The following is a 24,926-nucleotide window of genomic DNA, read 5'->3' as shown; positions in this document are numbered from 1 at the left end:
TGCACTCAAACTTTTTCGGTCATTACCCCCCTTTGGAGGAAGTAATATTTTCACGCCGCTGTCAGTTGGTAGTCCTTGTATGTTAAATCAGATGGCATGATGAGTTTATCAAACCACTTTTTTATTGACGTGACTGGGGCTTTAATATTTCTAAATGTCTTCTTCATTTGTTGGGTCTCATACTGTCAGCTGTTTTCAGAGTTTTCAGACATAAAATACACACTGGTTTCTCCTCATCTCCCGCCATCTTCATTATTATTTATATTTTAGTTAGTTACAGGTGCGTGCGGGTGTAAAGAAACAGTTTTTAACCGCAGTGAAACTGTTGTTTTTGAAAGGCTAAACGCCAACAAACATGGTTTTGAAGCAGAATATTTCGTAAGATAAAAACACGTAGTGAATTTTGGAAATAATTACGATCTCTCTTTTTCAATAAATGTTGACTTTTGGACTGAGGCGACGATTACAGAGACGGACGGAGCGCTGCGGTGCTCACTCACACGGTTAGAAAACCACTGCACTAAAAAACCACCCTAGACCGGCCCGGCTACGTCAACAAAGCACAAAGAACACTAATTTATTTTTCTAACATTTACAAACAGACACAGAGCTACATTAGCGTTCTTTTGGACTTGTGTTTGTGTCCACCTGATGAATAAAAGGCCTCTGTTTGGTCTCCTGAGAAAAATATCCATCTCTTTAGCTGCTAACATGTTAGAAAAAGTGTTTTTTTAGTAGGAGTTGTGTAACACCTTTTTTCTTTTCTTGTTTTTTTTTGTATCAGGATTGTCCTTTCAAGGATGGAACTACTTTGTAAAAAGCAGAATAAGGGATGGCTATCAGAATAGAACTGAAAATTCTACACTATCATGACACCTGGCCCACAATAACAATGGTTTAATTACATACACACTTTTTTTTATAGCCTGAAACTCAATCTGAGTGACTATATCACATTAAATATCCAACAACTGATTATATAATGATACTTGTTGTTCTGTCTGAGCTGTCTGAAGGTGAGACAGGTCTATAAACGTCTGGAGTACTACACAGCTTGGCTTTGTGATGTCCGTAACCTGATCTGGGTTGTAAGGACACGTATGGCAGTGGGTTTGTCTTGCTGAAAAGAATACAGTTATAGGAGGAATCTTCAAAAATAAAAAATAAGAATAAAAATATCCTTCTAATCCAACATATCCAAGCAACAGGGATCTATAGGTAAAAACACTCCTGACATCAAGCGTGGCCTTCATTCAGGCCTTCAGTGCTGCCTGCAGTCTGTTGTACACCTCTACTTCTTACAGTGGAGTGGTACTTTGCGGTCTCGAAAGCGATGTTAACACCCCCCCCGGCCACGCCACACACATCAAAGAGGAGGCGGAGCTCCACACAACACAACGTGGTAACATATGTGGCTGCAGGGTGGCACTTAGAGCACGGCTGTAAAAATATAAATCACACACACAGCTGATGCTCATTGTAAAGGAGATTACACTATGTGGGACAACCACACACAAAACAGTCCAACACAGATCTGATCAAAAGTATTTCAGCTGAACCTCATTGTTGGTGTGTTTCAGATATTATTGATATCAATGTATCAGTATCAGCTCTAAAAAAAGCTTGACTGGAGCATGTCTCATTGGAGCTGAAGCGCATGTTGCGTGGATCCTGGTCATAATCAAATTACTAAAGAACTACGCCAGAGGGGGGGAACTCGGTTCACAGGCTGATGGGAAAGAGAGGTGTGCTTGTGGGTGGCCGACAACATCGACACCTTCTCTGCTGAGTCAGAGCATGCTCCTGCAGGAATAACAAGCAGAATCTCCTCTTCGCAGCGGATGCAAATCAGGGGATTCCCCAGGTTAGTGAAGGGATGCACTGTAGAGATGATAAGGGAAAACACATATCGGCCTCGGTGTCAACTGTCATGGCCATTTTCGAAGGGGTCCCTTGACCTCTGACCTCAAGATATGTGAATGAAAATGGGTTCCACGAGTATTAAATACTTGACAAATCTCCCTTTAAGGTACATTTTGAACAGATGATTTGCAAATAAATCGTAATTAAATACTTTAATCAATCGACAGCCCTAATATTTATCCTATTAACAATGAATTAACAACATCATTAGGGACCCCTCACACCCCAACCATGGACTGTTTGCCCTCCTCCCATCAGGGAGGCGGTACAGGAGCCTCAGGTCTCGCACAAACAGCCTAAGGAACAGCTATTTCCACAACACCACCACCCTGCTGAACTCACAGGCCCATCAGTTTAGAACTTATAGTTAAGCTGTTATTCATCAGAATACAACGCATGTCGATCACTTGCACTTTAATTACAATCTGTATGTATGTATATGCCTATGTACATACACCAATATATCCTCATTTGTATATATTGTCTTATCAGCACTTTACTAGTTTGCACTGCGGTTAGATGCAAAACTGCATTTCGTTGTGCTTGTATGTGCAATGACAATAAAGTTGAATATAATCTAATCTAATCTAATAAAATGTCTAATGAAAGGTGTCACAATGACTCTTTGTTTTCTGGGCCACAAACTCCAGCTGCAGCAGACAGAGAGACGTTTTTGGCAAACAAGAGGACCCACTTCCTATGTAGACATAAACGGCTCATTCTAAGGTAATAAAGACACAAACACTGAAAGTACACACACAAAACACTGCATTAAAGATTAGTAAAATGACTGGTGAACAGTGTGAATGTCCGAGTGTAGAACAGGAAACAGGAGCAGAGTGTTAAGTCACCTGAGCAGTGGTTTTAGATTTAGTATCAGCAGCGAGGAACTTAGAAGAGATTTTAGAAACGGGGGTTCTGTAGTGACCGGTAGAGGTGGAGGAAGAGGAGGTAGAAGAAGAGGAAGGCTTGGGAGGACGGCGAGTGTCCAGCTTGGGCGAGGGCATGTTCTCATAGAGGTCAGCGTTCTCATAATGCATCTCCTCTTTCAGCTGGCACCCCCCTGTGCTGGGACTGGAGTACTGCACTTCCTTGGGTTAGAACCGGATAAGCATGCAAGCAAGCAGAGAAGAGGAGAGGAGAGAGACATAATACATAATAATATGAAAGAAAGATGAAAGAAGAACAGAAAAGGAGAGATGACAGCAGTATAAAGTTAGTTACACTACTTTGCCATACCAAGTGTTATTGCAGTATATGACTAAACGTGTCATTTTAACATGTAATAAATAAATCAGGGGTGGGTGATATGGCCTTAAAGGAATATTCCGGTTTATTTCAACCTGGCATATTTCCCATAAATGTGGCCATTGTTGAAGACTCGCACGAAACAATGTATATATATATATATATATCAGGACAAGCTGCATCAGCCTCCTACAGCTTTCCAAATCAACCTGATTATTACACATTACTGCTTCTACATATGGCTCAACTTGCCCAACCCATAAAGTCACAACGACCACATTTATGGGAAATTATGTCAGGATGAAAAACTTTCCTAAAAGATAATATTACAATATTGCAGGGTATTTTTTTTTTATTATAATGATATATAATTGTAATAACGTCATTTTCAACTAGTGTGGTCAGATTTATTTGCAGACAGCCTCTGTGACTCTGCGCTCTTTTTTCACGACGTAGCGACACGCTGCTCTGATTATTTACTGTGAAGCAAACATGCGACGTGATGATAGATCGGTCATGGAAAAACTTTATAATAACCTTCATTTATTAACTGATAGACTTAGTTAAAGTTAATTAAACTTAGTTAACAGTCATTTTTATGTTAACAAACAATGAAATTCTAATTAATAATGTGTACTAATTACTAGTAATGCTATGATTCATGTGATTTTAACATGTATTTGTTAATGATTAAGATATTATTTGTGAAAAATTGTTGGTAAAACATCTATAAACATTACATAGACATATATTTGCACTACGACACTATTTTGGATGGTTATTATAAAGCTGCAACTGATGATTATAATACCTTGTTAAATGGTTAATAATACTTAGTAAAACATCTGTAAACATTATTTAGAAAAATAGTTAATACTTAAAAAAATACTAAAACGATTTCTTAAAAGGTTTACAAATCATTTCATAATCATTAAGTCAAACTGACACATCGGTAGCAGCACACAGCAGAGGAGAGACAGAGGAGCAGGGAGAACACTGAAGCACATAAAGACACAGCGATGTAACACCATGCTACACAGAAAAGTGAAAAGCAGTTAGTAACCCATCCAGCTGTTTTTCAAATCCTGGGCATAACTCCGCTCTTATCGCAGCTGTCGTCGCTGTGTGTTGAGCTGCTTCAGCCTACTCGTTACGTATGTATATCACAGATGAGCAGGTGTGTCCTTACCGTTCCGTTAATGGGCACATCGTCGTAGTGCAGAGCCATACCAGTGGGGCAGGCGTAGCCGTTGACTGGGTTGTCCAGGTACGGGTTAGGAGAGACAGCACGCTTACTGGTGAAACTGTGGAGGAGAAAACACCAAGATCCATTCAAAAGAATCCACTACTTAATAAAGTACACTTCTCTAATCTCAGACTCTCAGAATGCTAAACAGAAAATTAAAAACTTGTCAGGTTTGCGTTTTCATCACTAGAGAAACAGCGCGTGTCCCTCACCAGAAGGACTGCTTGGCCAGCTGGATGACATTGGCGGTGGTCTCAACGTCGATGTAGTCGTAGTGCAGGGTGGCGGGGTCGGTGGTGGAGCCGGTCTCAGCCAATAAAATCCCCAACCAACGACCCATCTCCTCAGAGGAGGAGGCCTGGAGGAAAAGCAGTTAAAAGAGTTACAGGAGTTGGCCAAATGAAAGAATGAAATTATGAGATCCATAACTTCGTCTTCTTCCTTTTGGTTAACACAAGGACCTAAAATAGCTTTCCGATAAGAGTTCAGGACACTTTGTCTTTCTTTTCTCATCATGAACAATTTAATTTATATCATTTCTTCATATTTAGAGCTCTTTTGGTTTTGTTGTAGGAACTGGCCACTTTTCGCATATTACCATCCATCAAAGGCTTAGTAATGATATAGTTTTACAGGGAAAAGAAATGTCTAGCAGAGGCTAGCGTGCAGACTATGTGAAGAAATGGCAATTGGAGTAAGTTCATATACACCAACAACATCAAACACAAAGACACAAGTCACTGGTGGGTGGAGGAGACGTTTTACCACATGAGAGGAACACCAAGAATAAGAAGGAAAACATGACAAGCAATGTGCTTTAATATATTCCCTGGCATTTCTGCTTCACTTAACGGTTGACAGTGGAGTTTAGGAGCTGACTTTAACACAGGAATACACGTATCCTCATAATACAGAATCATATAGACCATTTGGAGGTCAACAAGATTCTTTGAACACAGCTCACCTCCAGTACAGCCACCTCCTGGCCGTTACGGAGCAGACGGAAGGCAAAAGGGTGTTTGTGATCGAGGCCGGGGCTGACCTCGCAGCCTCGAAGGGGCAGCGAGGCGATGTGGCTCTTCAGGTCGTCGCGGTCCTTGTGGAGGAGCAGCTGGTTGTCTTTCAGGCGGCACCAGCGCTCCCGCCAACGGTTATTGGACAACACGTTCAGGTAGCCTGTCGAGCAAAGCAAATTGTCGATCAAACTGACTTTTTAATAGGTTTTTACATTATTTGACTGAAGTCAATGGGAACACGTAGAAACACTTTTACCTTTAGACTTAGTTGGATCACAAACTAGTTTGTTTGAAGCACATGAGACCTTTAAGATAATGACTTTGATGTCTACTTCTTACCACATGTGGGTACGTCTTCTTCTGCTGACGAGGTCTGCTCATCTGTGGACGGCTTCTTCTTACCCAGACCAATGATTTTTGTGATCTTCTTCCCTGCTCCCTTCCCCACCGTCCCAGTCTTCTGCTCTGCCTTTGAGTTCTTCTTTCCTTTTCCTAAGAGAGAGATAGATAGAGAGAAAGAGAGAGAGAGATAAACCAGGACATCATCAGCATACAGTAGAATATAATGTTTTGTTATGAGACAAAGATTAGTGCTCTAAAAACAACAGGAGGTTAGTTATTGTAGTTTGGTCACTGATTTGGCCTCTGACCAACACGGTCAGCAGTTGGAGCTGCAGCTAATGGAGGATATTAAGATTAGGGCTGTCAAAGTTAATGCAATAATAACGTCTTAACGTAAATTTGTTTTAACGCCACTAATTTCTTTAATGCATTAACGCAATCGATCTTTCAGAGGTTGTAGTGGGCTAAGTTTTAAAGCGAGTGACGATACTGGAATCATATGAAACTAGAAAACCTAAGGAATCCATTGGTACCAACCATATCATACTAGCTTGTTGTGAAGGAGGTTAAATAACGCTCCAAACTTACGCTAAATTTTGGCGAGGAAAATAATATGTAATTTAGCTTTGGCCATAATGTAACCTGAACATTCATGCCAAAAAAGCTTATTTGAATTTGAGAGAGAGAGAGACAAAGACAGAGATTGTGAATTGAATTCATGGCTTTAAATGAAGGGGAAATTAGTAAAACACTGTGTGATGTCCTTAGTGAAGGACCCCTGCAGACTTTATGTGCTCTACCGTCATAATGAGAAATGTTATATCTTCATTTATGCTGATTCAATTATGTTTGAATGCTTTTGCAATACTGTAAGAAGGAGAAAAAGAAGAGAAACTCTAGGCTCTACTATAAACAACCATGAGTTCAGAATTTGAATCAGACCCCTGTGGGTTCCAAAGCTCTTTGTTGGTGAATTAGTTTCGGTTTGCAATCCCAGCATCCCCACTGGTCTGAATGGGCTGATTTCTGCCGGCCTATTTTCTATCCAAAGACAGGAAGAGAGAGGGAGGAAGGTCTGTGCACATTCTTCCGGAAAGGACGGCCACAGTCGAGTAAGCCAGGTTTTCAGAGGATATGTCTGAGTCCCGATGTCTGTCTGTCAGTCCGTCTGTCTATATGAGGAAATAGCTTCTTTTTGTCAACTGTGGCATGGGATGTATTTTAATGTGCGTATATGAGAGAAACTCTTGGTATTCAATTCTTTTGAATACAAAAACTCATAAACTTCTGTTTCAATGTTTTATCCGCAGTGCGGTTTCCTCCCTGGATGATGTGATAACTACCATGGCGACTGCCTTAATTAAATGGGGAAGCTGTCTGCACTCAATTTCAGTCGCAGGGTTTTTTTCTCGAAATACTGAAAGTACACAAACACACGTCACACACAATGCAGGCCTGAGGTGGAAAGCAGACACACAGATGTGAAAGCAATTCAAGCCTTTTTAAAAAGGGAGGAATTATTATTATTTTTCCCTTCAGGAGACGAGGAGGAGGAAAACTCTGATCAGGTAAATTTGATTCCAGTAAATCAGCTCTTTTTGTTACCAGTCATGGAAAGAATGTGGCTGATTAAGCTGAAAAGAGGGTTTCAGGGCTCAATGAGGGAATGACTGAAGCAAGACCAAGAGGTAAGTCCAAGAAGTCAGTTTAATATGTTTATTTCACAGATAAAACTGTTGTGTTTACTGGATGACAATAAAAGATTGGTAGCAGAGATATCTAACTTAGAACCTTCAAGGATTCAAAAGTTATACACCAGACTGAGCCGATGTGTGGCTGCAAGTGACCTTATTCAGATTTACATCACGTGACAGATCTTAAGTAGTCCAATCGGTGTTACTACTAGGGCTGTGTATTGGCAAGTATCTGGCGATACTATACGTATCATGATACGAGGGTTATGATTCAGTATATTACGATATATTACGACACTGTAAGTAAGGCAATATATCGCAATTTTCTTAATCTAATTTTAGGAAGACTTATAGTATATAGAACACACCATCATATGCATACAATCTGAGTACAAAAAAGTGTACTTTTTATTGCAATCAGAACAATGGGATCTGCATTTACATGTATCACAGTCCCTGTTAACATCCAACATCGTAGTACTACTTTGAGAGTACACATACACTGAGAGGGCGCATCTCTTTGCAAATGAAATTAAGTATTGACCGAGTTAATCTTTGCATGTGAACCATTAATTAAAAATCGATACGGTGTTTTTGAGAATTGATACTGTATCAAAAAACATAATATCTCAATATTTTCTTACACCCTTAGTTACTATACGTGTATTAGGTGTAATAACGTCTTTAGCGCGCTCAAATCCATTGTTGTCAACGTAGACGAACAGCAAAAAAAAACTAGTTCAACTTTCGGAACGCTGCATCACGCACGTTTTCCCAGAAGCTTTTGCATTTAGAAGAACATGCACCCATATAGCATTGCTGAAATGACCAAATTCATATTGACAACACTGACTCTGGAAACAAGGTCAACGATCGGTCAGCAGCATTTCAGTGAAAAAAGCCTTATCTTTGGGCGGACTTCTTTTCCTCATCTCCGAGCACAAGTGTATACCGGGAGGGTGAGAATGAAGGCTGTGACATACTGAATGATGGTTCCATATATTTTTTTACATGTAACAGGCCAGAAAGGTCGAGACCTAACCTCCCCGGAGAAGTAATCAACCACTCGATATGATTGATGAAGCTCATCTGGGGGAGATTGTTGCTGATCCCCGTTTCTACATTCTCCATAGTTTCACAGCAATGACACATAAACATGACGTAACCAAGTCCATGAATCACAGCTCTGTGCTGACTCCATAAAAACACAACCAGATTGGAAAATTAACTGCTGGTGGGAAATCTGTTTCAGACATTATGTTGGAAAAATGAACTAATCTTTACGAGGAGAAAAAAAAAAAAAGTGTTAAATTTTAGTTGACAATCCAAATAACTGAGCTGACAAGTAAAATGAAAATTCTCTCCCGGAGGAATTTTGCCTGCTGAACAAACAAACAGTAAATAATCAGTTCGCTCGTATCTCTTTGTTTTGGCATGTGGTTCAGCAGGGGAAGACCATCTCCGTGTTAAATAAATCCAGCAGCTGGAATATCTCAGGATTTAGAACTGGGTCCAAGTTGAGAACAATTCAAGAAACAGCAATATTGATGTCCTACCCCTCATTTAACTGAACTATTAGGCTTTGGGGCTAAAATTAATGGCATTTAAATCCCAGCACTGTGCGATTTCAGTGTTTTATGATGGGGATTTCCCATTAAAAAAAAAATCTATTCTCAATTAAACACCTAACTATTCGCATATGTTGAAACATCACACAAAACAATCTCAGCTTAAAGTCCAATTGTTAGCTTTGTCCGGCTTTCAAGTGTATCATACAATCTTCATCCACAGATAGTTGGGTTATTTGTCATGAAGACTGATCTGATGAAGAACGTATGATACAGTTGAAAGCTCTAAAAATCACTGATGAAGAATGTATGATACAGTTGAAAGTAGAGGTTCGACCGATAGTGGATTTTAAGCCCGATATAATAACTATAGTTTGGAGCAGGATAAAGCCGATTATATATTCGAGAGAGAACTTTTGTCAGGAGGAATAAATTGCGTCAGATATGACATAAACACCAACCTGTCTGCTTGCTGTAAAATCAGATGCTCAACGGGAAGGCAAAACCAGCTGTTTGCCGGGACCGCGGAGGTTTAGCCCACATTTTCTAACCCTATATCGCCAGAATAATACGATGGAGGCTTTTTCATGGAGAGAAAAATCGCCTTTTCTGAAAAACAGTATCTCAAACTATCTAAATAATTAATATATAAAACATAATTTAGTCTGTCGTGCATGTTAATTTATGCCAGCGCCAATATATGTGCTAGCCAGAGATAACACATTATCAGTCTAGAGGGTAATATTTTAAATGTATATGATTTAATTTCGGTCTCATTTAGCGTCTTTGTTCGTTTTACTAGAAGGTCATTTTTATTATATAAAGGTGGCATTTTTCTGATGGTAGTAGAAGCGGTCTTAATCGTCATGAAGTGTCAATAAAAACAGTGTGGTTACTATACTGACGTCTTTCCTATTGCCTCTACGTGGTCCTTCATCCGTGGTCGCTATTGTTGCTCATTTCAACTGCCCAGCTCTTCTTCTTTGGATTTCAATTAACCAGAAATCATCATGTCCTATGCACCAGAGAGGGATTTTCCCAAGAAAAGTCCTTCCAGACATTATGTGTTTTTTACCACAAAAAAACAAAAATGCTTTCATGACCTGGATGTAAAATGACTCAGTTAGCAACAGATGTTCATTTCTAAGACTCTCACCTTGGTCCTTGCAGTCGCCGTGTCCGTTCTCATGAGGCGCTTCGCCGTCGGAGCTCGGCCTGTCACACGATGACTTCTGGCAGTTAGCGAGGCCACACAGAAGAAGAAGAAGAAGAAGAAGAACGGAGGCAAAAGACGGGTACAAAGTGAACAAAACTGTACTTTTCCCCGAAAAAAGACGCACACAGCTGTCTAATTACATTGTACATTGCTGAGCAGTTTGACATTAAAGAGCCTCTGATGTAGCTCATTTTTCCATCACTAAACACGCATGTTTATACGCAGGCACACACATATGTGCTGGGTACAGTATGTCTCCAGCGGTTATGTTACCTGCTTTTCCCAATGAGAACCAAATAACGCAGTGTTTTCCCCTTCAGCTCCCTACAATTCTGTGCCAAAAAGAATAAAGTCTTATTTGGCAAACAGCTTTTTTTACTACCCGGTGTGATTGTGTTCAACTATGCCAAAGAAAAGAGGCCTTTATGGGATGGAGGTATATTTGCAAATGCTCGTCTACTACAACAATTCAATTAAGGCATCGTGTGACATGTGAGGAAGACGAGACAGTTGAGCTCCAAATAAAAAGTAAGAAGCTTCAAAGGTTGTTGCAGAATGTTTGTGTACATTGCTTTATGCTATATATATAATAAAAAAAAAGAGCGGGAAAGGGAAAAGGATTTGAGTTTAGCAGATCCAGCCAATCGGTGTATGGGTGTGTTTACCTTTTCCAGCTCGGGTTTGTGCACCGGTGATCCAGATCCAGCTCTATCCAAGTCCACACAGCCATTAGCACACACCTCTCTCATCACCTGGAAGACATAAGGTAATAAAGAATTAACTAATGAGGCTACCGTTCACATTAAAACAGACGGAAAGTCCTGATCACCAGTGAGGGAGTTCAATCTACACACTGCCGTGTCTAACTGGGCCGGTGGAATGTTAGGTCCTAACCCTGATCAGACATCACACATGGGTGGATCCCTTCTTTTTAAAATCCTAAAATATTTCCTCACACCATTGCCACATAATTAAGCAGCTCATTTCTTCAGCCTGGAAAGCATGCCTGGGGTAATGCGGGCCACATGTACGGTGAACTCCCTCCTCTCTCATATCCCATCATGCTACTGAATGGCAGCCAAGGGATCATAAGGCAATACAGAGCATGCAGCGGAGGAGCTACGGGAGGTAAGAGAGCGTGCATGCAATGGACGGGGTGTCTGCTACACACATTAGACACCACAGAGTTTTACAATGTCCATAGAATCCTTATGCAATAAAAAGGTCCAGTAGGGGTGAATGAGATCTGCAGGGCTCTGGACAGGGCGCCAGCGTGCATTACCGCGACCTCGTTGGGACTTCAGATCTGGCAACCCGCCGTCAGATCTGCCAATCCTAGGTGTGTGGCGGGGTGTGTGTGTGTGTGTGTGGATGAGCGGTGGGCAGCGGGAAAAGAGATTTCAGTTGAACCGCTGTGTGCGCAAGTTGGCTAATGCACTCTCTCGTCTTCTCCGCAAGCATTCTGAACCGTCTCTGGCCGCGCAGAGCTCCTCAGCTCATTGGTTTTGGCTTGGAGGGAGCATAATTGGGTTTCGCGGGGGAAATGACAGACTGTGGCTCCATGGGTTTGGCTTGGAGAGCAGCTCAAGAGGCCGGAGAGCGGGACAGACTGCAACATCATGTCTATCTTCCACTGGAAGAGCTACGTTTGCCAGACTGGGGTGCTACGTATGTCTGATGATGTACTACAAATCAAAGTTGAGGAGGTAGTGGGACTGCGTGCGGTAGTTTTAGGTGCCGAAACACTACTTTCAATAAAAGAAAATGCTGGTGATTGACAGTTTATCGCTGCATGCGGGCACTGACGTGTTTTGTTATACATATTCACGTCCCAGGACGGCACATAATCACATTTTTATGCTTTAAAATTAGTTTAAGTCTACATACACAGAAGATGTAGTGAAGATCTGAAAACTTAAAGCTGCAGTAGGCAGAATATTTTTGGCATCATTGGGCAAAAAGTCCATAATAACCTTTCAGCATATTGTAATTCAAGTGTTCTGAGAGAAAACTAGACTTCTGCACCTCCTCATGGCTCTGTATTCAGTCTTTAAAAAATCAAGCCCGTGAAAGGAGACTTTGACCAATCAGAGGTCATTTCAGAGAGAGAGCGTTCCTATTAGCTGTTCATTCAATGGAGGCAGCTGTCAACTCTGATCAAATGGTCAAACTAGGCAGCGCTGATCAAATATGAATCAATATTCAGTTACTGTAATGCCTATTTCTCTCCTCAAATGTTTTCAGAAAAATGCGGCTGGTGGGCGGTGCTTGGTATTTCCTCAACTGATCTCAACATGACGTTTCTGAAAACATTTGTTTGTTTTATAAAATAACCTTTTTCAGTCATATTTGCTCCATTTTTACCCACTGCAGCTTTTTAATGTGTTTTTAAAATCAACCAATACAGAGCTTTACTCATTTGACTGCATATAATTGGGCTTTTTTTTAATAATAATTTTTATTATTTCCATTAAAAATGATCAAAAATCATTCTCCATGCTCTGTGGGCTTGAACCATTTCGCCTTTGGCTGCACTCACCACATGCAACTGATGCATGAAAACTGAGGGTCTTTCTGAAATGATTGTAATTCGATCTTTATTTGTTCCTTTCGCTATGCATTTTAGGAGGATGTTTGTGTGGTTTGTGCTGCAGAATAGCTGCGCCTATTTATTATTATATCCAAAGGAGAAATAAACTAAAGTGGCACGAACAGTGCTTTTATTCACTGTCTGACTTTCTGTTGGGGTGAATGGGATTCCTTCCTTTAATCTTCTTCTTATTATTATTATTCGGTTTGGTGCATTCTATGACTTCATTAGATAGCCGACAGTAGAGAATTTGAATTATTAACTTAATTAAATTTAATTCCACTGCTTAATCAAAGACACTTTTCAACATCCAGTGCAGTCATGAATGATCTGGTGCTTGTCATTGAGTTTTTTTTGGAAATTCTAATGTCTCATTGTTTGTGTTTTGCGCTTTATGTATTTTATTTTGTGTTGAGTTTTTGTATCTTAAAAGGCCCATCAAGGGAAATGAGCTCAGGCTAGAAATGCTGTTGTATGTGGCATTGGTTAATGCTGTACACATGATGGCCATGCACTTGTCAGTTTGCAGTGGACAACAGTGATACACTCGGGGTTTGTCAGGGAGGCGTTTGAAAAGCAAATTTGAGCAGATAAGCCGCGAATACGCAAACAGTGAAACGTACGACTTACTTTCCCCAAACTTCATGCAGAAAAAGGACAAGAAAAGAGAAGTTAGAGAGAAGATATTACATCAGTCAGAGACAAAGAAAGAAAGAAAAGCAGAAGACAGGAGAGGAAGACATACAGTTTTAGAGAATGGACACAATATGGACACGGGCAGTCCATAAACACATCATTAGCAGACAACATCTGGGAGAATCATTACTGTAACGAGCGGCTACGGAAACCCTCAGGTACTCTCTTAGCTTTCCTTTTCCCACTTCTCTTCCTTTCATTACTGTCCTTCTCCTTCTTTTTCCTCACCTTGCTTCCTTTCCCTCCCCTTTTTTCTCCTCACTCTTCGCCAGCTCTTCCTTTTTACCGTCCCTCATCTCCATTTGCTAAATTCACTTTTGTCACGAGGACACACTGCCGGCTGGCTGGCTGGCTGATTCAACGAGGGTGGGCAACACTGTTAGAAATCTTTATTTCCATTATCCAAGTCGGTAATAAGAAATGCAAGAATTATTGAAGTTTTATGCCCTCTGGGTAGAAGACAAGTTCCAGAGAAGGTGGAAAAAAAAGAAACGCTCAAGAGGCAAAAAGAAAAAGTGAGGGGAATAATGAATAAATAAATACCCAGTGGTCCTAGCAACACAATATCCAAACACAAACACAAAGACACTCTTACACACCCTGAAAAGCTGACTGCCATACTGTTATCAGTTCAATATGTTTCCAATATCCAAGCACCTGACTAAACATGCAAACAGTTTAGTGCACTCGTTACCAAAGTTTGGCTGCTACACACATTTGTATATTTTCACGGCTCTGGTTTGCGACTGCCTGCAGATACCTCGAAACTCCGACCAGGTTACCTGCCTCAGCTAATCAATAAACAACCGGTAATTACCACACGGAACAAGTAATTGATTCAAGAAGGAAAAACACAAACTGTTTTATTCTTTGTTTCTTGACAGCCATAAACAGGAAATAGTTCGAATGAGAAAAGTAAAACACTGCCAAAAATAAGGCCGGTGTTTCCATCGATGGTCTGAGGGGCAAACTTGTTTTGTGTTTTTTAACAAGACCCTCGGTGAGAAATGAAAAAAAGTGTGTTGGTGAAACTGTAGCGAAGGGGGAAGAGAGTTGGCAGAGGACTAGCAGGCACAAATCGCACAAATGGATGAGGAGGGATCTTAAAATAGAGCACAATGAGTGAATTCCAGGAGATTGAGATTCTCAGGAGAGCGAAGAAGAGCAGAGGTGAGGAGGAAGAGGCGGGGGGGCTGTAGGGTTTCTTTTAAATCCAACGACCAGATGAGGCTCCGTCTTTCCTCCGGTGATTGAAACTGAGAGAGACCCAGAGGTGCTGGCACCCGCACTAACAACAAATGGACGCAGGGGCTGAAAAGCAAAAAAAAGCACCACCAGAGCCTATTTGATGTCGGGAGGCAGGGAGGGGTTTGTTTTGCAGACTTTGTTGAGCAGCCAGAGGGGAAAGATCAGAGAGGGGAAAGAGAAGACGGGGCTGAGAGAGTTAGAGAGTTAGATAGTTAGAGCAGACCCTCCTGTTCAGAAGAAACCAGCAGTCATACAATATCAGGAAAAGACTCATCCTGAAGAACAAAAGCCAGGCTATTCTCCTACTGAGAGCTACACCCTGTACTCTTCAATACTAGCAGCGGCATGGAAGTCACAGTGCGTCTAATTTTACCTCCCTGACAAACAACATCCCGAATGAAACTTTCAGGCCAATCCCAAGAACTTCACCCCAGACTGCCCTCGGCTACGATGATCTATGGTGAGCACCGCTGACACTGGTGCACAGTAGCCTTTACTGGTTACTTCAATGAGCCACATGAGGATGAGGCTGTGGTTTAAGTCGTTTTAGAACAGCTAACAGGGTTTTAGGCCTCGTCACAGTTCGACAATGACAGATTCTGGTGACATTTAGCTTTAAGAAAAGCTGCTTTAGTAAAAACTGATACAAATATTTATAATTTGCGATTAATCATAAACAATCATGCGATTAGGGATGTCACGAGAACCGATACTTCGGTACCAAGTCGATGCCAAAATTTCTAAAAACGTGACGGTACTCTTTATCTACAGTACTGAATGTACCGTACGATGCCTGTAATGGACATTGGTACCGGACGTACTGGAGATGTGATCCTTCCGGATCTGATGGAGGCAGCATATACGCTTACAAGTGTTCTCATCTGCCGTGAAATGTAAGGAAGAAGAAGAGCGCCTAACAGCACGGAAAAAAAACAACTACACGTGAAAGATGGCGACAAGTGCAGCTGCAGCGCTACCTCCGCCTCTACTCGTTGAGAAGACAAATAGCAAGAGTTGGGTGTGAAAGTACTTTGCGTTCGAGGTCTGGTAGGAAAAGTGGAAACTATCTAGCAGTAGTTTTGGGGGTTCATTGAGTTACCTTGAGCCACTCCTCGGCCTGTTCTTTGCTGTGCACAGCCAGCACCAGGGCATCGGCCCCCTGGTGGACGATCTTCAGTTCGTGCTTCTTCTTCTTGCCATCTTTGGGGATGTGAGTGATGCTGCAGCCCGACAGGGTCAGCTCCATCTGGGGGGTGTGGTCTTTGGAGGACTTGTAACACTGGAGGGAGAGAAAAACGGATGTAATGTTTTCTCAGACATCACTAGGCTAACAACTTTTTACAGTGTACCCTGCTGTGCTAACATGTACATTAGTGTCCCTCACCAGCAGTTTGTTATCTTTGATGACACAGAGGAGTTTGGTCCACTGGCCAAAGCGCTTCTTGCGCAGCAGGAATGCACAGATTCGAGAATCCTTCACAAGATCCATGGAGGCCTCTGCAGACGGCCACTGGTGACGCATCTTCTGGCCCTTCCCGTCCTCCTCTTCCTCGTCGTACGACTCATAGGAGCTGCTCATGGCGTCCGAGTCATAGTCTGGAAGAGAGATGCAGAATGAATTATTTTCTATCATTAAACTCCAAATAAACATCATACGTTTCTTATCAGCAGCGTGTCCATTAAGTACTGTCTGTAGGAGTAAGTGGTGTGAATTGTAAATCAGTTTGCCACTCACTGGCAGTGATGTATTCAGGAGCCTTTCCAGGACTTAAAGGAACTGCTTCCTCGTAGTAACCCTCCGGTAGAGAGGAGCTGGGCAGAGGAGGAGGGCCGCTGTTCGGAGGCTGCAGACAGAACAGAACAGAAGATTCCATCGATTAGTGACAAGTTAGAATACGAAGCACATCAAATGGAAATGACACCCAGTGTAGCATGGACCATCAAAAGCAATGTTTCTTCTGGAGCCTCATTCTAATAAGTGCAACCAGTACCAGACAAGCTCACAGTGCATGTAATGTTGTAAAGCTGTGAAGATCTTACAGTATAAGGCCACACTCTCTGAGAGGACCGTGACCGAGCTGTGATGGCTGCACACTTTTTCCCTCTAATGGAAAAAGAAAGATTTCTCTTTCTATTTTATTTACTGGTGGCATCGCTGACTTTCCGCTGCCGGGCCGGTTATAATGGGGGAGAAACTCCATGACTGTTATGAAACTCTATGAGCTACGGGCCATTGGTTACAGCTGACCCAATCAGGCGTCGGCGCTGCAGTGATGTCAGCATCCATTGCTGTAACAACATGGAACATTCATAAAAGAGGTTTTTTTGGCTGACGTGCAGCCTCGATGGCTAACTTCTTTTTCTAAGCGCAGAAAGTATGTGTCATGTAGGGAAAATTGGAGTGAGGAGGACTGATGCCACCGTGAACGCAACTCTCACGAGAGGGTGCGAGATCCAAGAAGACACACTCACTAAGGAAAAACCAGTCACTACAACACTATTACCACCCAGTTCACCTCTGTTACCGCCGGCAACGAAGCCACGAAAGAAACCGCCAACAACAACCGCGTACAACAATAACCGACCACTGCCGATCATCACAAAGTTCAACAAAAGGAACAAGTTCAACGACGCAGAGAGGAGACTGTTGGTTCTATACAACAATAGCGGCTCCTGAAGAGGTAGGCGTAGTTGCTGCAATAGCATGAGCTCTATCAGAACTGGAGAGTATTTCTTCTTTGAAAGAAGAACAAAAAACGGCACTGAAGGCTTTTCTCGATGGAAAAGAAAGTCTCATTTGTTCACCATCGCAGATCCTGAAGGAAGTTTTATCATCATAAACAAATCAATAAACAACAGCTCAGTAACAATCTGTAATGTTTATGGTCTAAATACTGATGACACATTCTTTTTGGCTGGACTGCAGAGGGCCACTTCAATAAATGCAAAAAGTCTGTCGCTGAGTAACTGAGTGAGTGATGAAGTTACACGATTGGTCGGCCGATTGTTGGAGTTTCCACATTGGCCGTTGCTTTTTCAAAATGAAAAGGTGGGAAAAAGTCCTCTGTTTACGTCTTCAGGGGGCGTGAGTGGGTTATGTTTAGAAAGGATCCGTCTTGTGTAAATATGACGTTACGTTCTCGTGTAATCGGAGCGACTCCGAGGGATCAGGATTCCGAGGTTGGTGGGATCATAGATATAAAACAGTTATATATCTTTTATATATATATATTTTTATATCTATGGTTGGGATGCCCTTCGCGGGAGTACTACTTGCTAAGACGGTTACTGTTGTATTAATGTTGCATGTTGATTTCTCATTTACTTTTAACTGGTTGAAACAGTCTCAATGTAATACTGACGCCTCTATATGATCTATATAAGTAAACGAGACCATCAGCGAGAAGACTGGCTATATTATTCTTTCCATCGGGTCGGATTTCAGAGAAATCATGCAGCGACCAGCCCGCCACGGACGGACAGACCCAGATCTGGCTTCCCGGCAGTCGGAGTTTCGGCGGGAGGTCCAGCGCGATGCGTATACGGCCCACGAAACTTGCACCAAGCTGTGAAACCAGGCGACCTAGTTCTAAAATGAAACCAGATTCAGCAGTGGCAAAGCCTTTTTTTCTCTTAAAAAGTTTTCAGTAGTAGATTTTGGTGGATTGTTTAGACGGAATAACAGAAAGTTTACGAGCAGGCCGTCATGTTGTTTCCCGTTTGAAACGGCGAGCAGAAAACCAGGGACCAATCAGGTGCATTCAACGATCGGCTACGTCGACTGGTGTCCTCGCCGGACCTGGTGGACATGTACCGCTGGATTTAACATGATAGACATGACCGCTGACTATTAGTGTAACAATTTAGCCACAACTTCACAGACTGACCGTACACGGTCCAGACATATACGCGGTTTGGACCAAGTCTTGTTTCATCATTTTTCCCTCCGTCTCTCCTATAAGGGGTCTTGGTGCAACCCAGCTTTTTTCCATCCATCCACCCTATAGACTTCACCCCAGACTGACTGTTTAGAACACAGACACACAGACACACACACACGCGTACACTAACATCAAATCAACACAACAACTAACATAACCTTGTTCTCTTATTCCCTGACGGAGGGGGGGGGGGGGGGAAACAGCGGTTCGGTGAACTCATTTCTTGGCAGGCGATATGCTGCCCTGCTTAAACTGCAGCGCCGCCAGCGTTCTCCTCCCTATCCCAGCCCTGAAAAGAGAAAAAAAAGCACACATCCCCAGGAGAGGAAGACAGAGGAGAAAGAAAGGCAGAGAAGTGAAAAGAAGGAAAGCGGTCTGTCAAACAGTAAGACACGATATCGGGTTTGCGAAGTGGATGTGAAAGCCGACCTGTTTGTGTGGAGGATTGTTGATACGAGGTATCTCACATCACGATGGCTTCCTTTCCAAAAACTTTGAAGCAACAATACCATTACTAATCATGCAGAGGCCGATTGTTTGTGTAAGCATTTTTTTCCCCCTGCGTGCACTGCAGCAGAATACATTACACTTGAGAGAATGTGATCCAACTGCTCTGCTATTTAATGACTCAAAGCTTCGAGGCACCGGGGGTGAGGAGAGGGTGTTTGCATACACGCACACTTGTACACAGACACGCATAGAAAACACAGTCTGACTTCTCCCTTTGCTTTCGTTCCCTGAAACAACAGCTTGGCCCAATCACACAAGTGATCTGCAACACACTGATACGAAGAGGAGGAGGTCACTGCGGTCACAATGCATACCGCAACCTCCGCTGACCATAAACACAAACCCGCACAAACGGCAACAAGCGAAGATCAGTATTCCTCTACAGTTCTAGTTCTGATCAGCTTCAGGAAGCACTTTGAGTGGTCAGAAGACTAGAAAAAGCGCTATATAAATGCAAGTTCATTTACCTTTTACCTCCACAAAACATCTGTTCACTATCTTCACATGGCAGTATCCTATCAGTACAGATCTGGTTAGGGGCTAGGGATGTCACGGTACCAGAAATCTAGTAGTCGATACCAATACTAGTGAATTTCCAACGTTCTCGATACCAATTCGATACCACGGTAAAAAAAAAACAAAACAACAACAATAAATCCCATGTAATTCAACACGTACTCTTTTATTAAAAACATTCGAACATTACAAAAAACAGAGGCATGTAGCCTTTAAGTAATAAAGCGGCATGTTATCAATCGATAGTCAGACGACGGACGCTACGTACTGACCGTGAATGCATCTGGTCCGTCAGCTCAGAGTACTAGGAGCAAGAGGCAGAGGATTTATTGTTTGAAGCGAAAAGCAAACACTCCTATTTGGCAATATTTCCCGTTTAATCTCAGGGAACCATAACGTTAATGAGGTAATCGCCTCTAAAAGACGTCAAGTCTCCTTAGACGATGAAGCTATTATGTGCATTTAGCGAGAATTTCAAATGACGGTCCATCTGAAAGTCTCTAGTTTCAAGTTGTCAGTGAAGTACAACAGGCCCTGCTGTATAAATCTTCTTGGCAACAAATAATTGGATGAATTAGAAGGTAAAGTGTACCTATTAATTTTATTACATGCAGACAGGGGAACAGCGAATGTACTACTTGTATCGGCCTACTCGACTTGGTAATCATTCTTGTCAAAGTTGTGATGTGAAATTAAAGACAAACTCATAAATAACTATAATTATGCCTCCGCCAACTAGTCAAGATGCACTTTACCGTCTGTCCAAAATGTCATCACTTCATCCTGTTAGACATTTGTGTTCACGAGAATGGGACGGACGTCTGTACATACAGACAACCCCAAAGACATAATGTCTTCGGCCACGGCTGTCGCCAGAGCGGAGACGTAAAAAGTGTAGAAAATTCAAGGAACACTGCGAATTGTGACTCATTCGTATTATTTCCTACTTTACGGAACTCTTAAAGCAATTAACATTAAGAGTTTCAAGGAGGTTTTAATGTGCTGTCATGGTCTGAATGCTGTTCCTCCCTGACCAGAATACATTTCTAGAGGAAGCTCTGCTACAACCATAAGAACAGCGGCATGAACAGGTCATGTGCATGGATGCGTATCAGAAATGTCAGAATTCCACAGTCATAATGTGTAATTAGGTAGTGGTAAAGGAGTCCTGACCTTGGTTTGGACTGCTTTGAGTGGGAGGTATGTCTGCTGCTCTTACCCTGGCCTGAAACTCACATCCAAACATTTATGCCAAGTATCAATTTTTGCCCTGCGTAGGAGGACTGGACCTGAATAAATGTGTCTGCCACGGTGCCAATGGGGCGCTGGAATGGACAAACTGAGTGGACACAGGAAAGCCACTCCCTTAGGAGAAGCTTTGTAAAAAGGGAAAACTGCATTTCCAATGATTCTTGGCAAATTACCCAATGTGGAAGCACATGTTACCGGCTGCTGCCAATCCTAACAGATTTTTTACATTTTATCTGACGGCGAACAATGCTGAATAAAACCAGTTTGACTCCTAACTGGTCAAGATTGTATTGGTGAATGACATTGTCACCAAGGGGACAAAAGACAGAGTACCTCATTAAGACTTGACTTTTGGACTGATGATTTTTTTCTGGGGACTGGAATTCTTTCATTTGTTAACACAAGGCTTTTATTCTGAAATATGTGCAGGACTGTGTTGTAGAACATGCAGTGACTTGCACGGCTCCATGAATGAATACAGTACGGGGTTTTAATTAACTAAAATAAATCTAAATTACATTTATAATGAAATGAAATGGCCATTATGAAAGGCAAACTCTATGTAGAAAGAAAGAGCCGGCAACAGCAGCATCACAAACGCAGCACAAACGCAGCTGGTGTGGACACCACACGCGTGAAACAGGCAGCCGTTTAGCGAGGCAGCCGCAACGCGCTGCTGACGTTCCCTGTGCGGACAAAGCGTAATCCTTGTCAAACCTTAGGAAACCTGCAGTAAAACAGAAAGACATAGAAAGGGCAGACGGGACAAAATGTGGACAGATACCCGTGTGCACCCCCCCACCCCATGCATTCTTCAAAGCTTAAGCATGAGGTCAAGCTAAGACAACGAGGTATAAATTGATGCCAGACTGCAGGAGAAGATGAAAGCACAAAGAGCAAACAGTGTGTATACCATGCAATATATGCATACGTTTTCATGGTACATTCTGGCCACTCAGGTTTATTTCATTCACTTTAAATGAATATCGTGTGTCCAAGTTAGTTTCCATCCTGTTTGTGTGTAAAAAAAAATCGCTCTGATGACATCTAATGGTAAAAAAAGCAATTGCATGTCGGCTATTCATGTACAGTACACTGATATTTACATGTGCCAGGACACTCCTTGTTTATAAATCTGGGTTATCAGATGGAATATTGTGATGATAGCAAACCACAGCATACATTACAGTGGTTGCGACAGTGGCAGCTGTCCAGCAGCACTTCTAAAAGCTTCATTGTGTGGGTGAGGAACTCAATCCGGACATCATCTGATTAGCAAACACACACTCTTTACATAAGACCGCACAAACTGACACACTAGCATACATTCAAATACATTCAAACATAGATAGCACTAGAATGGGAACAAACAAGACTAAAGTACATACTGTACACACACACACTAAATATACAAATTCCCTCTCTGCAGGACTCAAGGCCTTGTCCAAGCTCCTCTGTGATACACATCTAAGTGTTCCACCTCTCTGTTTATACATGAACCACCCATGCTAGAGTTGCCTCTGACTAAACAAAACCTTTCTCATAACTCTCATTTTAAACTCCATTCTTCACTTCCTCCCCAACACTTTCCCTCCTTCCTGCCTCAGGCTGGCACGTTAAGTGTCTTTGTGTGTGTTTTGCGGGACAGGTGCATTCACCAGAGTGCCGTTACTGGCGGATGTGCCAGATTGCTGGCTGTACTGAATAAATAACTGGAGAGTGAGATTTGGGTTGGGTGTTTCCTGCATTTCTCTCACCTCACAATGAGATGTAAATATGGGTCAGCAGGAACTGGTGGGAGCCGGTATAGGAGCTGGTGGTCCACAGCTTTGGAAAAATGTCTGGAATGGAACCAGTCCATTGTACTAGAACTGAGCCCCAGTTCTGGACAGCTCTCAAGATCCAGACACACCAACCCCGACATCAAAGAACCAGCGGCGATGACGGCCGACTGTTGAGTCGCCTCACGTCGCTTTTGTCTGGGGCCGTCAAGTTGCACTTGAACACACCGCAGAGCTGTCCACTCGGGATCAGATCGCCCAAGACGCATGTTAATGCCAGGTCTAAACAGGGTCACATTGAGAATGGAAAAACGTGACTGATCATATGTGTGTTCCAGACTACACATTGTGAAATTCCTTAAAGAATAAAAAAATGATCCACTTAAATTTGGATATGAATTTAATTGGATATTAATGTACCGAGTTGGACATTTTACAGTTGGAAAATAAACTTGTCATAAGTTGCCTTTGGCCCGGGAAAGGACACCCACATAATAGGACGAAAGTTTCCCCCAGACCTCTATCATTTCAGCTCAAAAGTCTGGCTATGGGAAATTACTTGCCACCAATAATCACAATTACAGTAGTAAGCTGCGCCAATGCAGCGCTCGCTTATACAACGTAACTGTCAAGTTGAAAAAAAGGACACTTTTGCATTATTTTGCATAAGAAATTATTTATAGACAATGAATGTACAAGAGCTTATTATATAAAAACCCATTAGATGGTGGCTCCAAGAAAACTCAGACTGTATTGAGATCAGAGAAAACCCCCCAAGTTACTCTCAAACAAAGCCACAAGTCAGGACTTTAGCTAATTTCACTTCTTCTCAGTGGCAATTTTTAAAATGAGTGTTCCATTAATAAGATATTAAAAGAGTATTCCACTGATTTATCATTGCACAAAGAGATATAAATATGTATTCTTCTTTCTACATGGATTTCCTTCAGGTTTAGATTGTTTCATTGTTACTGCCGTGTCTTTGGTAATAGCATTTTTGAATGGTTTATTTAGTTACATCACCACATTTGCATGCAGCAGTTTCTGGACAATAATTATTTCACAAATTAATTGACATTTCCAATTAAAAGGTAGCGGTGATGGGCGAGAATGTCAATGTGGGTCACCAAAAAAAGTCCATTCATTTATGTCCATCAAGCGCGCCTAGATATCATTTGGTTCGACAGTAAAACTGTATTAGTTCTCTACCAGACTGCAGAAATAGCTCCACTTTTCCCTCAGTGCTTTATTAAGTCACTGTGATCACATCATGTGTCAGGAAGAAAAAAAAAATCTTGGCATTGTAAAAAGCCTTCAAAAGCACTTGAGTGGGGGGAAAAGTTGTGAAATAGGTTTTCCATTCGTGGCCCAGTTTCTCAGCGGGGACTTTTTCCAAAGAGTGTTAGCATAAGTAGGCTGAAACGGTTCTGGCCCTCGGGATCAACCAATGCTTGCGGGCAATGTGTCACTTAGTAAAGTCCAACTGCTCACCCGCAGTTAAGACTTAATCAATCTCCAATTTGCCACTTATTTGGTTTCCCAAGTTACAAAGTGCGACACATTTCAATATGATCTGTTAGACAACCCAATTTCCTGTCTCAAGTCGATGACACAATAGCGCTGATGTCACTGTGGTGGTTTGCTGTGGTTGACCGAGCCACAAAGTAGGGGAACCCCACTGAGGAATTAAGTAAAACATGAAAACAGATTCATCAGCACCAAATGGGAGACCAAAACACACGCCATGTAGCCAACTCCAGAGGGGCAAACTATTTCTGAAGATGCACAAAAGCAGAACCAAAATTGTGTGATTTGGAGCCAACTCTTGCTGCACATGCGATCTGTCGCTTGACACAGCACAGTGACACTTGCCCCAATGTGTTTTCAGGCTAGAAAACATTTGGTTTAACCAAAATACAGCAGGTTTATTGCCAGTACAAAGCTGTTGGTTTACGGCCACCAACACGGCAATGACTGTGTAAACATACATAAGAGTGCATTTAGACTTTGTGTGTGTACGGTATTGGCTACTTTGAGCACAAAGCTTGAGCCGAGACACATATTTATCTTTGAAAAAAGGGCTCGGGGCGGAGGGGGTTGTCTGATTCACAATGAGAAAGGGAGGAAATTAATTCCAAAT

At 42.1% G+C, this 24,926-nt stretch overlaps 1 protein-coding gene across 3 annotated transcripts in view; it reads right to left on the bottom strand.

Moving 5' to 3' along the window:
- The window catches only part of afap1 (actin filament associated protein 1), a 52,495-nt gene that overhangs the window by 6,000 nt on the left and 21,569 nt on the right, over window positions 1–24,926 (bottom strand). The window contains exons 4-13 of one of the 3 annotated variants that reach the window (XM_037757768.1): window positions 16,523–16,631; window positions 16,172–16,383; window positions 15,887–16,066; window positions 10,919–11,005; window positions 10,194–10,266; window positions 5,773–5,925; window positions 5,382–5,593; window positions 4,630–4,775; window positions 4,361–4,475; window positions 2,775–3,014 (exon numbers count right to left, since the gene is read on the bottom strand). In XM_037757768.1, coding sequence (XP_037613696.1) covers window positions 2,775–3,014; window positions 4,361–4,475; window positions 4,630–4,775; window positions 5,382–5,593; window positions 5,773–5,925; window positions 10,194–10,266; window positions 10,919–11,005; window positions 15,887–16,066; window positions 16,172–16,383; window positions 16,523–16,631 — 1,527 coding nt within the window. Of the gene's footprint in view, window positions 1–2,774; window positions 3,015–4,360; window positions 4,476–4,629; window positions 4,776–5,381; window positions 5,594–5,772; window positions 5,926–10,193; window positions 10,270–10,918; window positions 11,006–15,886; window positions 16,067–16,171; window positions 16,384–16,522; window positions 16,632–24,926 lie in introns of all 3 variants that reach the window. The other 2 variants (XM_037757767.1, XM_037757769.1) reach the window with 2 other exon arrangements.

Source organism: Sebastes umbrosus, chromosome 22, assembly GCF_015220745.1.
Source record: "Sebastes umbrosus isolate fSebUmb1 chromosome 22, fSebUmb1.pri, whole genome shotgun sequence".
Classification (NCBI taxonomy): Eukaryota; Metazoa; Chordata; class Actinopteri; order Perciformes; family Sebastidae; genus Sebastes; species Sebastes umbrosus.
Note: the sequence above shows the minus strand (reverse complement) of the source record. Positions and strands in the feature narration are given on the sequence as shown.